Genomic DNA, 15,016 nt, shown 5'->3' on the forward strand with positions numbered 1-15,016 from the left:
ATGTAGCATAGCCAAATATAATGGGGACCTGTTACTGTTTGGATATTAAAAAAAAAAAAATAGGACTTGGAAGTTAGGACTGATGAGGGGCAGATTTGACAAGCTGGATGAGCTGAGCTGGAGTTAGGAGAGGGTGAATCCAGTTGAATAGGGTCTTCCACTAATGAGAATAGTCCCTGAGCATCTTCATGCATCTAGTTACGATGTGAATCACACACGCGCACGCACACACACACACACACACACACATTAGAGCACGTCTATGCAAGACCATCCTCCATCGTTAAGTTGTAGTGCTCTCTACCCTCCATCACCTCCCCTCCTCCATGTTCTCTTTGATGGGGAAATAGACCAAGCTCCCCCTAGGCAGGTCTCATCGAGAGAGGAGGACATACTTTGTGTAGTGGTGCCAACTTCTCTGGACTGAAGAGAACGTGAATGAATAAAACATCGTTCCTACTCAGCCCTGACTTCAAGGTTAACACAAACACACACACACACACATACAACAAAAAAAGGAACACCACTCAAGATAAGTGGAAAACAGCTAAACGCAATCGCCAACACGATGCTCTTACGATGCACCAGACCAGACTAGACCGCTGCTGCTTCCGGCCACTCCACCACGCCACAGGCCAGGTGCAGGTCTGCATTTGGACCGGCCCAAACACCATCACTCAGGCAGACAGGGATGCTTATTGCCAGCGGCAATGCGCATACTTAAGGAGATTAAAATTAGGCATCTGCCAACACACTACTCCGCCACAGGCCCGCGGAGAACAACACGGGACAGCCCATTGGCCAGGTCGAGGTGACTGATTGATGGCGGGTCCGGTATTACTCAGCAGTTTGACCGCCTCCGACAATTGGCCGAGTGACGAGAGAGTTACGGGGAGGAGAAGGAGGACAGAGGTCCTGCGTCGGTACCCCCTCACATCACTCCATCATTGTGCTATATTTGGACTGCAGGAACACTTTTGGTCTGACGAACAGATGTTCAGCGTATCAGGGCATTAGAGACTTTTTCTATAGTAAAAAACTGTACACTTCTCACATCTAAGGTAACAACTTTAACAAGCATCTCTCTTTTGGAACTTATGGGATATACCATAGGTAGGGGATTTCCCACAGCAGCCAATCACCAACCAAGACTATTGTACCATCTTACCATAAAAACAAAATCACTAACAAAGTAACCTTTGTGGGCCAAACACATTACCAACAGAGCAGTCAATTCAATAGCATTTCACTGGGGTTATCAAGCAGGCACCTTCCTTCATCGATGTTGCATTAAATTAGAATAAACAACACCTCCAGAAGGTTCAACTGTCTTGAAAGGAGATCTAGGTGGGCATGGCCAGGCTACCATACCCACCCCGCTCCACATTCATGATGGGCTCTCTACCAACAAAACATATAAATTCGCTCTTGTTGAGTTATCAGTCACTGACTGCTCTACATGCTTAGCTGCAACTTCAGACGATGGTATGAAATTCTTTAAAACCGCAACAAGCTAAAAGTGTTGTGGTTTTGTCGTCTTGTACATAGAAACAATATTCTTAATGGTCTCAGGAGATAAAGCATAGATGCAATTAGCCAGTTTGAACCTGAACCTTTGAACTTGGTGTGCAGGTAAAAAAGTTCAGATAGCATCCTCCACTGTGTCAATGGCACACCTACAGGGTAAAGGATATCCAAAGTTGGGAACAGAAAAGCAAGTCCTGCCAGATGTGTTCTCTCTCTCTCTCTCTCTCTCTCTCTCTCTCTCTCTCTCTCTCTCTCTCTCCCTCCCTCCCTCTCTCTCCTATCCGCACACAGAATAACTGTAAAAGCCTGGCGGGAGTAGAGACAGATGGCTGCAAAGAGCCTGGGCTTCAGAGCATACACAGTCACAGACACAGACGAACAACACACCCCTCGCCAGGTAAAACACTGGCAGGCAGATAGACATACAAGCAATCTCAGACACTCACAAACACACACAAACATGCACACACACACACACGCAAAAATGCATAAACATGTACATACACACTACATTACATACACACACAGACACATATGCACACACACACACACACACACACACACACACTTGTACAAACATGTACACACACACACAGTCACACACACACACACACACACACACACACACACACACATATGTGAAAATAAGGCACTAGCCATGTAAATTGAATAAAACCTAATTTGTTTAGCCATGCAAACTACAGTATATATTATTGTGTTTTACAGAGAGATAAAACTTACACTCCGTTTAAAAATTAGTAATTTTTTGCCGCCCAGTGGTCATCTGAAGATTTTTTTTTTTTCATTTGGTAGATGTTGGATGAATGAGTCATGCCAAGTGTTCATATTCTTAATGTGAGCTATACCACCTAGTGGATGATTTTAGTTGCTGCAAGAATAGAAATGTGGAGGGCAGGCACTAAAGAGATGGAAGCATTAGCATTGTGTGTGTGTGTGTGTGTGTGTGTGTGTGTGTGTGTCTTTGTGTCTGTGTCTGTGTCTGTGTCTTTGTGTGTGTGTGTGTGTCTGTCTGTGTGTGTGTGTGTGTGTGTGTGTGTGTGTGTGTGTGTGTGTGTGTGTGTGTGTGTGTGTGTGTGTTTTGTGTGTGCATGAAAAAAAGATTTACAGATTTACCTTTGGGTCGTTAAATCTGTTTTCAAGTGAGAGTGAACATATCTCTGCACAAATCTGAGAACTTGTTCTCTTACTACCCAAGAGCCCACCAATTGATTTGTCATCAGCAGTAAATTATTTCATAGTTAGTCTGTCCATAGCTCTTGGCATTTTTAGTGTGACATAATGTTCTTTGAATGGCAAAATTTAAATGAGTTTTGATAAGTAAAAACATTATTGGAAAAGCAACATCATTCTTCCCTATGATGAAAACAGCAATAAGTAGGAAAACAGCTAAAAGCCAATTTTAAATCTAGACTTAAGACCAAACTGTTCTCAGAGGCTTTCTGCTAACTGCGCTGAGTTACAAATTCTGAATCTGCCTTGATTATTTTACCTTGTCTTTTATTACTTTTTTACTACTTTTTGCTTATTAATTATTCTTTATTTTTAAATGATTTTTACCTTGTGCATTTTATGTTTTCTTTTTTATTATGATCTTTATTATTATTCTTTACTTTTTAAACTATTATTTGACTATTGCCCTTCTATGCTTTTTATCAGCTATTCCTGTTTGCTTTTGTTTATGTAAAGCACATTGAATGACCTCTGTATATGAAATGCACTATATAAATAAAGTTGACTTTAGTTGACTTGACTAAAAGAGGAAACATCCATTAATTTGCATAACTCCAATCTACGCTGTATTTAAAAATGACAGAAGCTCGAGAAGAACGTTTTGAAACATAAATGGTAGGAAAAACTATTTGTTTAGCATGATCTTTTTAGACTACACGAGAGTGCCCGTTGCATGAAGTCTGCATATGGAAGGGTAAGATTAAAAGGAGCAAAATAGGCCTAGGGCCTACTACTGTACGTTTCACAGGGCCGCCCTCTCTGTAATGTGCATAACTTTCCAACAGAGAGCGCTGCATCCACAGAAGAAGCCTAGTGAAAAGGCCACGGCTACAGAGTGATTTTTGTGAATGAATGGGAATGCATACATGATTGCAGCCGACAAAACGGTCGTTTTTTTAGTCTCTCTCAGCTGCCAAACATTTAGTCAATGTAGGCTAACTCTTTAACAGATCAGACGCCTTTGTAACTTAGAATATTCATAGAGGTTTTGTTCATTAAGGGTAGGCCTACGGGCAGCACTAATAAGGTAGCCTTCTTCTGACTTCTTGGCAAACTGATGGTCAAAATAGCCTAGGCCTATTTTTAAAAAGCCAAGCCACAAAGTCAATGTCTATCAAATTCAATGAGTTTAGGGGGCCAAAAAGTAGCCTACACTATATGGGGCAAATTTAGGACTAATTGAAGGAAATTAGAGAGGATATTCCGTGAATAAAATCAAAAGTGTGTATAAAGTCTCTGGCCTTAGATTTATGGAATTAAAATTCTTAATCCCAAAATTCCTAACATTTCACATGAGTCTCCGTGGTTCCGATTACCTAAAACGCTATTGTTTTGACATGTGAGGGTTGTGTCTGTTAACGTTAGTTACCCGGAACTCTCGTGTTGGTTTTGTATTCCTGGAGGGGACCGCTATCGCCCTTGCTCTCCCTGAAACTGATGAAAGAAACCAAACATCGTTTACGAAACTGAATGTTGTAACAGTGTAATAGAAGATCTGTGCCAGCGATTGCACCGGGTAAGATTGTCTTAACGTTAATGCCTATTTTGTGCACGATTGCACGTGTAGAGATGCACTGTCTGACTCTGGTAGGGTGCATTTATGTTTCAACTGGTCATTGTGTCAGCTGTGGACAATAGACGCTAACGTTAGCAGTGCACCGATAAGCCAGACGGTGAGCTGCTTACAGCGCTTGCTTTCATGTTATGAAACATTTTCTCTTGAAGAGAATTCCTTCCTACTTTAGGCGAGGTAACGTTAGCGTTATGCACAATGAACACGGAAAGTGAACACACACGTGAACACTAAAGTTCTGCATTTAGAAAGGGCTATCTTTTTTATGCTGCTAAGTGAAATGAAATGAAATGAAAATACATCTCCCGTGAGTAGGAAGTTGTGGTGGTGTTATTTAACATGAGGTTATTTTGGCTAACAACATGCTAATTGGGTTTGTCTTTTTACTTAATGGTCTTATATATAAATAATAAATTCCCCAAACCAAGTGTCCTTGCTGTAAAGCATATTGTATTAAACCATTAATTGACTTCAGTTGATATGGCATGGCCCAAAGTAAAGTTTATATAACTAACCTGAAGTTGAAGGGAAGATGGGGCAAGGCAAGGCATGCGATGCACGAGGTAAGCTAAGATACCCCATTTGTTTTTATCCCAAATCAATTTATAGAATGCTAGTAATGTTATCTACTCTGGCATTTCATTTGGTCAGAAAATAACACTACCCCCTTGGTCTTTAAGAGTTTCCTTTTATTTAAACCCAATTATTTCACTTAAAAAAATGTCAGTTTGAAACATCGATATGATAATTTCCAAAAAGACCTGTTTTTCAATAGTGCACATTTGTGTTATTGTGGGTGTCTTCCACCATTTGTCAACCTACCTGCATTTGGCCATAACAGAGAGGCAGAAAGGCTAACATTTTTAATAAGTTCAGACAGAGTACACTGGTGGGCAGTCTTGCATCTATATCTTATCTTTTGTATTTGGTATTTTAGGTGTTGGTGTTAATGTTGAAAATGTGAGATTATGTGTGTGTATGTTTTTCATATTCTGTGATTCAGAGACCATGTGCTTGATCTAAAACAGTTTACAGCTGTCCGAGAGGATCAAGCTGTCAGGTTGCAGTGATTTAGGAAAGAAAGAGTTATGCGTGGAGGGCTTATGGGGACATTCTTTGCCTGTAAACCTGTTTTCTCTCCCATTTTGGTATCTGGTCTTTTGTTCAGTTGTAAAAGACAGTCACTGTCTTCAGTGCATCTCATGTGAGGCAGCCAGCTTTTGTGAATAAGGCAGAGGTAGTTGTGTTGTGTTGGTGTGTTGTTTTCAAGAGTGTGTTTGTACTTCGACACTGTAGAATATCTTATATGAACATTAGCACTAGGTTATATGAATATGAATGAGTTATATGAACATTAACACTAGGTTCCGGCGCCGACAAGAGTGGCAGCACGTCAAGTAGCTCTGTGTCTTTGTGTTTTTTTTAATTACTTTCTGCTGTTAGTGAATGTGTGTGTGTTGTCTGTATGCTACTGTGACCTTGAATTTCCCCTGGGGATCAATAAAGTATCTATCTATCTATCTATCTATGCAATAGCTGGCGGTACAATTAAACTTTTTCATAGCAGATTTGAGAAAATACGGTCTTATTGTGTCAAGCGATCATCATAATGTTTTGAGTATTGCATTTTAGTATCCATGAGATGCAGCGCTTCAAAACCTCACCATTTCACTTGTCTGCAACTTCCACTCCACTAACTTTCTCTCCACTTGACAAAACTATAGTTGATGGCACATACCTAAGAGTGGGTGTTGTGCAGTAGCTTTATGACTCAACTAAGTTTTTCTTTTTTTGTTGAGAAGGTAAAATACAGGTGGAGTGATGTCTCCATCATTTGTGTCAGAAAACTCATCCAAGCTGGAGTCTGAGCTTGGAAAAGGAATGTTTGCTGCAACAGACTCCTTTTTGCTTTTGACTGCATTTCTTTCTCTTTCTTTCTTTCTTTCTTTCTTTCTTTCTCTCTCTCTCTCTCTCTCTGTCTGTCTGCTCCCCCTGTTCACAAACACAAATTCTTGCAAATTGCTATTTTCGCTGAACGTCGCTGTCTTTCTTATTACCTGTTGCTCACTTGCCTCACGAGTGGCAATGGTATAACTTCATCCACATGCTTTGTTGATGTTCAGTTTCACATATGCATATTGTCTGGTTTGGGTTAGGTCACATATTGGCTTCAGTAATGTAGTGATTTGTGTGACATTAACATTAACATTAACATCTAAATGTGTGGTCTGACTGCAACCTAATGTGTTTAGTATTTCAAAGATGTTTTTTCTTGTTCTGTAGACTGTTTTTCATTGTCTTTTCTTGTCCATTCCTTCCTAAAAGCAGTCAGAACTAACTAGTTTGAACAGCCCCACATAAAAACCTTTATGCATGACCTGTTACATTAACAAGAGATTTAACACTAACCTCTCTGCTCTTCCCTGTTCCTCTCTGCCTCTCTGTTCCTCTCTTCCCTGAATTTCACTGACATCATGACACCCCAGTTATTTGCTTTGTGCCTCTGACTGATGAAAGGCCATGGCTAGTTTGGGAATTTAAGAACTTGGGGGAATATCTCTGTAATGCTGCTCAGGCAACTCAGTGAGCTTGTCTTGGATTACGGAGGCCAGCGGGGATTCTTGTCTGCATTAGCCTTCAAATGTGTTTTGAGTTGGGGGGGATAACATTGCTTTAAGAGTCAAACCTACTACAAGCCATTTACTCAAAATTAAGTGAAGTGCAGATAAACAACGGTGTGTGCGTGTTTCCGTGTTCGTGTGTGTGTGGACGTGTACATGTGTTTTAGATTGTATTGAATATTGAATGTAGAGTCCAGACTGTCTGTACATTACATAACAGAATCACCTTTATTTGGGTGTCCATTTTCAGTGTGAGTGTTTTTGCGTGTGATATAACAGTAACGTCTGTGTCTGCACAGGGTGAGCATTGTTCCCCCAAGCCCAATACCTCTTCTCTCTCCCTTACCTTTTCACCTGGAAGTTTGCCTCCACTTAAAGACACGCCTAGTAACTCTATACCCTCTCCCATACATGCCCTCAGCGACCTGGTGCACTCCTTGAACCCTCCGCCCTGGTGACCCCATTACTGACCCTGATAGCACACTGAAGCCCCTCCCCAACAGGACTGCCGTGCCGAGTGCACATCAGCGGCACTGAGGTGGAAGACTGAGGGGGATTGTATGGACCCTTTCAACAAGGTAAACAAAAACAATGCTTGAACGTTCTATTTGGGCCCCAATCTACTTCCTCTGCATTAAGATTACATATGGAATGTTAAAAAGGAAGTCTTGTGGGGCCAACTATGATGCTGATAATGGAACTCTCTTGAAAGGGTCCATAGTATGAAGGTCACATGGTCACAACTGGCAAGGAATTGGCCGGCCGTGACTGTGAAGTGGGTGGGGATTAGCTTCTCAAATAGCCTCGTCTCGAGGTTAGCACTGTTTACAGAAGCAGGTTGAGGCTGTCAAGAAAGAGCCTGTGGACTTTAAATAGCCTCGTTAGAAAAGCTGTTTTGAGTACACGTTGTGTTTTTATCAAACATTACGTAATGGGATGCGTCATGGAAATTGTCTGGGAAAAATGTCTAAGAGCGTTGTATGATTCATTCAGTTTAGTCAGACAGTGCCCTGAAAAAATCTTCACAAAAGAGTGCACTAGAGAGAAAAGAACTTGAACTTCTATTGGGACTTGGTTCTAAGGAGATTATTCATGTTCTACTTGTCCAAGGTCCAAGGCTTGCTTAAGAAAACTTCAGTTTGGCCATAGGTGTATAACAACACTGTTTTGTCAAGAACTGTATTCAGTAAATTGTATTTAAACATTATGGACCCTAATTGGCAAAATGTAAAGTTAGGCAATGAGCAAAAGTATCTCGTACATTAACTACATGTAAAGCTTTCATGTTGTGGTGTGTAGGAGCAGTAAGTTCATGTTATTAAATTTGTGGTCCGCTGACGACTTCATAATGTAATGTTGTCAACTTGTGTGGAGCTTAACAGCCAGCACTCGTGTCTGAAAATACATCAGAGACAATCAGGATTAAACTGATCTTTAGTGGGCTGCAATGGAATAAGTTAATAGTCGACAATGTTTTTCATATTTGAGATGAGTGACAAAAGTACTGTAATGACTGCATTTAAATAAATTACATAAGCCACAATAAATGGATGTCTGTCCACATAGAAGATCTGAAGCATCCCACAATAAAGGACCCCTGTCCTTTCATCTGGCCTCCCGCCTGCCTGCCTAAAAGCCAAGGCATCACACAGTGGCCTTCAAACTTGCCCCTTCATTTTACATGGGGTTTTTATGATTCATGATCATCCCACATTTATATTGGTGAGAGCATGCTCGGTCGTGACCAAGGCACTCAATATGTTTTTGTATAAGTTATATATGCACATTGTGTGCATGCATGTAGGGCCCAATTTTTTGTCATAGGTTAAATTGCCACCCATAACTGTCACGAGGTTCAGAAGATGATCTATGTGCGTCTTTGCAGGGACCTGGTGTTGGTGTTGAGTGTTTTGGAATTTGTGTATGTATGTGTGTGTGTGTGTGTCTTTGGCATGTTGATAGATGCAGTACATATATTGTATAACTTTACTAGTGCTGTAAGTAATAGAAGCATTAGTAAGGTCTTATATAAGCTGGTCTTATGCAAGCTGCTGTCTTTCGTTTCACCACTCTCATTATTTTTCGGTCTCTTTTTTTTTTGTTACTTTTTTTAGCGGATGAAAGGCCGTCTTTAAGTCAGTCTCTCCTCCCCTGCCTTTCCTTTTCTTCTCTTCTGTTTTCCCTCCCACCGGTAAACCGTTCTTTATAGGCTAAGTGGAATTTTGGTCAGGTGCCTCAAAATCAAGGTTTTTACCTTTGCCTTCTCCAATGACATCCAGATACGTGCACATGCACACACACAGCTACACACAAATACACGCACACACAGACACTTGCTTGCATGAACACACCTGGTAACACTTTAATTGGACATACAAGCTTATACTATGTAGGTGACTTAAGAATATATATATATATATATATATATATATATATATATAATATCTCTATAAGAGCATCTCTAAAATGCCTCAGCTGCAGGTTCTTGTGGGCAAAAACAGTGCCCATAATAGCCTGTACTTTCTGCTGCAAGTGTAAAAAGTTTCACAGACACATTCGCTCCTTTTTCCTTTGTCCTCATTCAGGTATATTTTTATCTTTATCTAATATATTTATCTATAGAAAAATAGATATTTTTATCTTTATTTAATCTTATCTTTATCTTTATCTATTTTTCACCTCTAGGCTTGTGAAAAGTAATATCTTACTGATAGTAATATCCTAAAAAGAAAAGCGTTTTTCAATGTGTTTTTTTGTTTTCGTTTCTTTGAATATCTTTTGAATTCCAAAGGTAATTATGATACAACTGAAGTTGTGTACAGTATTTTGACAGCAGTGGAAGTGTAAAAGCAACACTGCAGACTAACCGGTCATCTCAATCAGGAAGCTTCTTTGTGTATGTGCCTGATTTTGTTTGTCCTTGAAGCCATTGTAGCATTGTTTGTTTTCATTTTGTCAGTGTTGAATCAATCAAGTAGCTTGATGTTTTCTGTCTCTGTTAGAGGGCGTTTTGTAGTTTGTGTGACATTGTACTGTTTGAACGTGTAGCTTTTTAGATTTCTTTTTTTTTATTTCAACATGTGCTTTTCTGTTTTAGGTGAATAGGATGTTCAGGTAACAGTATGGCAGCGCAGGGGCAGCGAGATTTGGAGGCTTGGGAGAACAGCAGAGACATACTGGAGGATGCAGAATTGATGTCTGAGGAAGAGGAGAACGATGGTGATGATGAAGATGACGCCACTGGTAAGGAGAATTTCATCTTTATGAAGAAAAACATGTAACCCACCAATATGCAGTAAAGCTTACAAACTGTGTATAGCTGCAAACTATGCCTTACGTGAGCGAGAATGTGGCAAAATTAGAACTGTAATTTAGTGTAATTATAGTTCAGAGATGTTGGACAACAGTTATGTAACTTAAGTTTGTTTACACCAAAATCTGTAGACACGAAGCAGCCTGTCAACATGGCACTGAATCAGACAGAAGGTGTGACCAACTGCACAATCCCACATGAGAAACTATGAGCTGTGGTTTTAGCCTGTTTAACCCTTAAGCAGGTATGACGGGAATGTTGGAAATTGAGCGTTCTAAAGAATATATGGGTTCATTGAATTCAACATGTAAGGGATAATGTATTGTCCGCCAGTAATTATCAGAAAATAAGTCCCGACAGGGAGAACAGAACCCCGTCGCGCAGCGGGGGGACAGTGTGCTGTAAGTATGTTGGGGATGTGTGTTGGAGAAGCTTCCTGAAGGGCTAGGCAATCAAGGACATGGGTAGATGGAGGAGAAATCAAAAATAATAAATAAAAAGTTCTATGGAGATGTGCAAAAGTTGGAGAAAGTCAGATATGTGTGTGTGTGTGTGTGTGTGTGTGTGTGTGTGTGTGTGTGTGTGTGTGTGTTTTGACGTGTGATGAAATAAGAAAATAAATAAAAGGTCTATAGCATAGGGTGAGGGATGTAAAAGTGCTAAAAGTCTTGTAGGTGTGTGTGTGTGTGTGTGGGGGGGGGGGGGTCATGAGTGCTGAGGAGTGAATGAGTGCAAAGTCAGTATAGTGTGAGTTCAGAAATGGGAAATGTTTGAGAGTGCTGAAGAGTGAATGTGTGCAAAGTCAGTATAGTGTGAGTTCAGAGTTCGGATGGCCTGGGGATAAAAACTTCTCCTGAGTCTCTCAGTTCTGGCTTTGTGACTACAGGGAGTTGAGTTCTTATAGTACGTTCAGCTGAGCGCACTGCTCTCTGCAGAGTACTTCAATCTCTAACTGTGGAGTTCCCATACCAGGTGATGATGCTACCAGTTAGAACACTCTCAACCGCTGAAGTGTAGAAGGCCTTCATGATGGATGTAGAAACTTTGAATTTCCTTAGCTGACGAAGGAAGTAGAGTCGTGTTCTGGACTTCTTCAGAACATATTGAGTGTTAACAGTCCATGTTAGGTCTTCAGTAATGTGGACACCAAGGTATTTAAAACTTGTGACTCTCTCTACAGGTTGCCCGCTGATCATTAGTGGGGTGTAACTGTAGTTCTGCTGCTGCCTTCTGTAATCCACTACCATTTCCTTGGTTTAATTGATATTCAGTGTCAAGCTGTTAGATTGACACCACTGTGCCACCTCATCAACCTGATCCAAGTAGAGCTGTTCATTGTTGTTACTAATCAGGCCCAAGATCACTGTGTCACCTGCAAACTTGATGATGGAGGTATGACTACTGTTGGCTTTGCAGTCATGTGTGTAGATGTTGTACAGCAGTGGACTCAAAACACAGCCTTGGGGAGCACCAGTGCTGATGGTTAATGAGTCAGATGTCAGACCCCCCACTCTAAACACTTGTGAACGGTTGGTGAGGAAGTCAAATATCCAGTGACGCAGGGTGGTGTTTAGTCCTAAGGCCTTCATCTTTGTGACCAAGGTGAGAGGTACTATCGTGTTGAATGCTGAACTAAAGTCAATGAACAGCGTCCTCACATAATTACCATTCCCCTCCTCCAGGTGAGTTAAGGTGGTGTGCATGAGTTTTGAGATGGCATCCTCTGTAGACCTGTTGGCTCTGTAAGCAAATTGGAGGGGGTCGAAGGAGGCAGGGAGGGATGAGCAGATAATGTTTTTCACAAGCTTCTCAAAACACTTCATCACTCCATGGTCTTTATGTTGATGTTAGAGTGAAAAGTAATTTAGATCACTGGGATATGGCTTCTGAGGAACTGGGATGAGACATGATGTCTTCCACAGTGCTGGTACCTTCCCCAGTCGGAGGCTCTCCGACTGCTGCAGAGGCTCCCCCAGTTCCACAGCACAGGCTTTGAGCAGTCTAGGACACACTCAGGTCTGGGCCGGCTGCTTTCCTGGGGCAAAGTCTCCTCAGCTCTCCTCTGACCTGATTCGCCGTGATGATGGGAGGAAAGGGGATCCCTTTGTTGAGCATTGGGGGGAGGGGTGCATCTTTGAATGGTGGCTGAAGGTTGAAGTGCATGGAGCCACACTGTCTATGGTAGCAGCATGGGACATCAGCAGTTGATTGTGGAGGTGAGAGTGAGGGTAAGGGGGCGGGGCATGTGGTAAACAGATTGAAGTAGGTGGAGGGTGAGTTGTGGGGGTGGGCAGGCCACTGCAGCAGGAGAAGGGCAATCAAACCTGTTGTAAAAGTGGTTGAGGCCTAGGGCCTGTCCACACGGAGACGCCTTTTAGGTTAAACGCAGAGGTTTTGCTTTGTCTTGGCCGAGCGTCCAAACGAATCCTGTAAACGCACTGCCCGAAACCGCACTTTTCTGAAACCTGGTCCCAGAGTGGAAAAATCTGAAACCGCGAGCCCGTTTGAATTCGTTTAGACAGCTTAAACCGCACATCCTGCTTGCGTTATCGATGATGTCATCGCCACACCTCAGCTGCCCTGGACTTGCACTTATAGTATTGCCTAACAATACTAGTTTTCATACATGACATTACCTCTACGATTACACTCTGTAAGATAAATATCACAACTGGTGCTTTCTTGCGCTGCACCGATGGCTTATGACTTGGTGGACTGAACACTGTTTTTCCCGGTGTTTTTATGCATTCTAGCTACTGTCAGTGACGCGAGAGAACTTAAGTTATTAGGGAAAGTGCGGTGTAAGTTTAGGCTACATTAATTTGTGCGTAGTGCCAGTGTCATTCATTTATTTTACATGTCTTACAACATATATACATGCATTCACAGTCGAGTGAAATCAGATTTCAGGTTTAGGATTAGGGCCTAGTCTACACGTACCAAACCGATCTTTTTTTCCTCCGGCTGAGTGTGTGTGTGTTTTGTGTGTGTCTGTGTCCATATGTGGGTGCAGGTCCAAGCACAGTGAGGTGTCTTAAGAGTTTTCTCTTGTTATTATCAGTGAAATCCCAGTTTTCCTGAGAAAATAATTAGAATCTCACCCAACTGTCCGTGTGTGAAGCCGAGAAGGATTAACCAGTCTCTCTGTAGCTCGCTCTGTGTGTGTGTGTGTGTATGTGTCATGAGCCCGTTCTTAGAGAGTTAAAGGACAGAGAAAAAGAAGAAATGAATCCAGTTCAGTTTGTTAAAAAAAGAAGGAGAAAGAGACACAAGGAGTCTTGCTTGTGTTGTGCATTGGACTAGGGGCTTGATGACATGTGGAGTTGTTTTTGGGTTTGTGTCATGGTGACATGCGTTACACAAGCACATTATGAAAGATCCTCCCCGACCTTCTGCAGAGCATTTCCCACCACTCCACTTGCTTTTACAAGAGTGCTCACCAGCTCTGTGTGTGTGTGTGTGTGTGTGTGTGTGTGTGTGTGTGTGTGTGTGTGTGCGCGTATGTGCACGCACATGCTCATTTGGGCGTGTTTATGCCTGTGAGAGTGAGTGAACAGGCTAGTCTTAAATGTTCTTTGTGTGGATGGAGAAAGGTGGGAAAAGTGACCCACAGATAAGAGAGAAAAAACACATGTATGTTTAAGCTGCTGCATTTTATGCCTTGGAGTCATTAGATGGTCTCAATGATGTTGAGTTGTTTGATGGTCACTAGGATGGTGCCATTGCCACTTAGTTTAACAACACAAACTCGCACCCATACACACACACACACCAGTGCCTGTAGTTAGTCTTACAGTATAACTGAAACCCCCTGTGAGGATTAAGGTCAAACATGTGAGGGCAATCCCAGTGACCCAGCTTGCCCTCCCCCTCTCTTTCTCTGTTTTTCTATCCCCTCTCTTTCTCTGCACCCATCTCTCCTCTTTATCTCCCTCTTTATCTCTTTTTCACTTCCACCTTTCTGAGCACATGTGCTTGTTGTTCTCTTGCCTCTCTCTCTCCACCCATCCTCCTTATCATACCCCCCCGTGTCTCTTGTGTAATGTGGCCCTCACAACAGCGTCACCGTGCAACCCACTTTTTTGTCACACTGTCACCATAACAACAGCTACACACACACACACACACACACACACACACAGAGCCCCTGGACACTTGTTTACCTCCCTCCCTCTCTCTCTCTCCCTCTCTCTCTCTCTCTGTGCCTGTGTGTCTATTCTGTCTTCTGCCTCTCCCTTGCCTGCTCTACTTTCATCTGTCAGTCATCCTGCTTTCATCCGTTCATCCATCATGTTCCACGTGTCCTTAGAGACTGTGCTTGACATCAAGAGTCACTTTTCTCATGATGCCTGTGGTGTGATCATTAATGTGGCCTGGACAGCAGGTTGCCTTCAACTGGTAACCTAGATAGTTAGACAGCATTCACTAGCCTTGTCACTGCCCCTGTTGATCATGATGACCCTCTGTCTTGCCCTCACATGTTTGACCTTAATCCTCACAGGGGGTTTCAGTCACTGCTCTACACACGTTTTTCCAGAAGGTGTTTAAGTCACGCTTTTATGAAATATTAAATACTTATATCAATAATGGCTACATTATGTGCCACCTGGAGTGGTTTTTAGAAAAGTTTGTTGATCTCATCTCTGGCAACATGTGGTTGTCAGTTTCCACAAAGCAGCCTGAGCATAATGCTTTTTCTTGGTGCCCACAGCCTGAAGCTTTCTCTGCAGG

The 15,016-nt window shown here is 42.0% G+C and overlaps 1 protein-coding gene across 1 annotated transcript in view; it reads left to right on the forward strand.

The window, feature by feature from the left end:
• Window positions 1-4,170: 4,170 nt before the first annotated feature.
• Window positions 4,171-15,016, forward strand: part of LOC125293986 (helicase ARIP4-like) — a 56,679-nt gene continuing 45,833 nt past the window's right edge. Inside the window, exons 1-3 of the mRNA XM_048242266.1 lie at window positions 4,171-4,294; window positions 7,394-7,550; window positions 10,070-10,215. Of these exons, the coding sequence (XP_048098223.1) occupies window positions 10,095-10,215 (121 nt within the window). The 5' untranslated portion in view covers window positions 4,171-4,294; window positions 7,394-7,550; window positions 10,070-10,094. The remainder of the gene's footprint in view (window positions 4,295-7,393; window positions 7,551-10,069; window positions 10,216-15,016) is intronic.

The sequence above is a fragment of the Alosa alosa genome, chromosome 4, assembly GCF_017589495.1.
Source record: "Alosa alosa isolate M-15738 ecotype Scorff River chromosome 4, AALO_Geno_1.1, whole genome shotgun sequence".
Classification (NCBI taxonomy): domain Eukaryota; kingdom Metazoa; phylum Chordata; class Actinopteri; order Clupeiformes; family Clupeidae; genus Alosa; species Alosa alosa.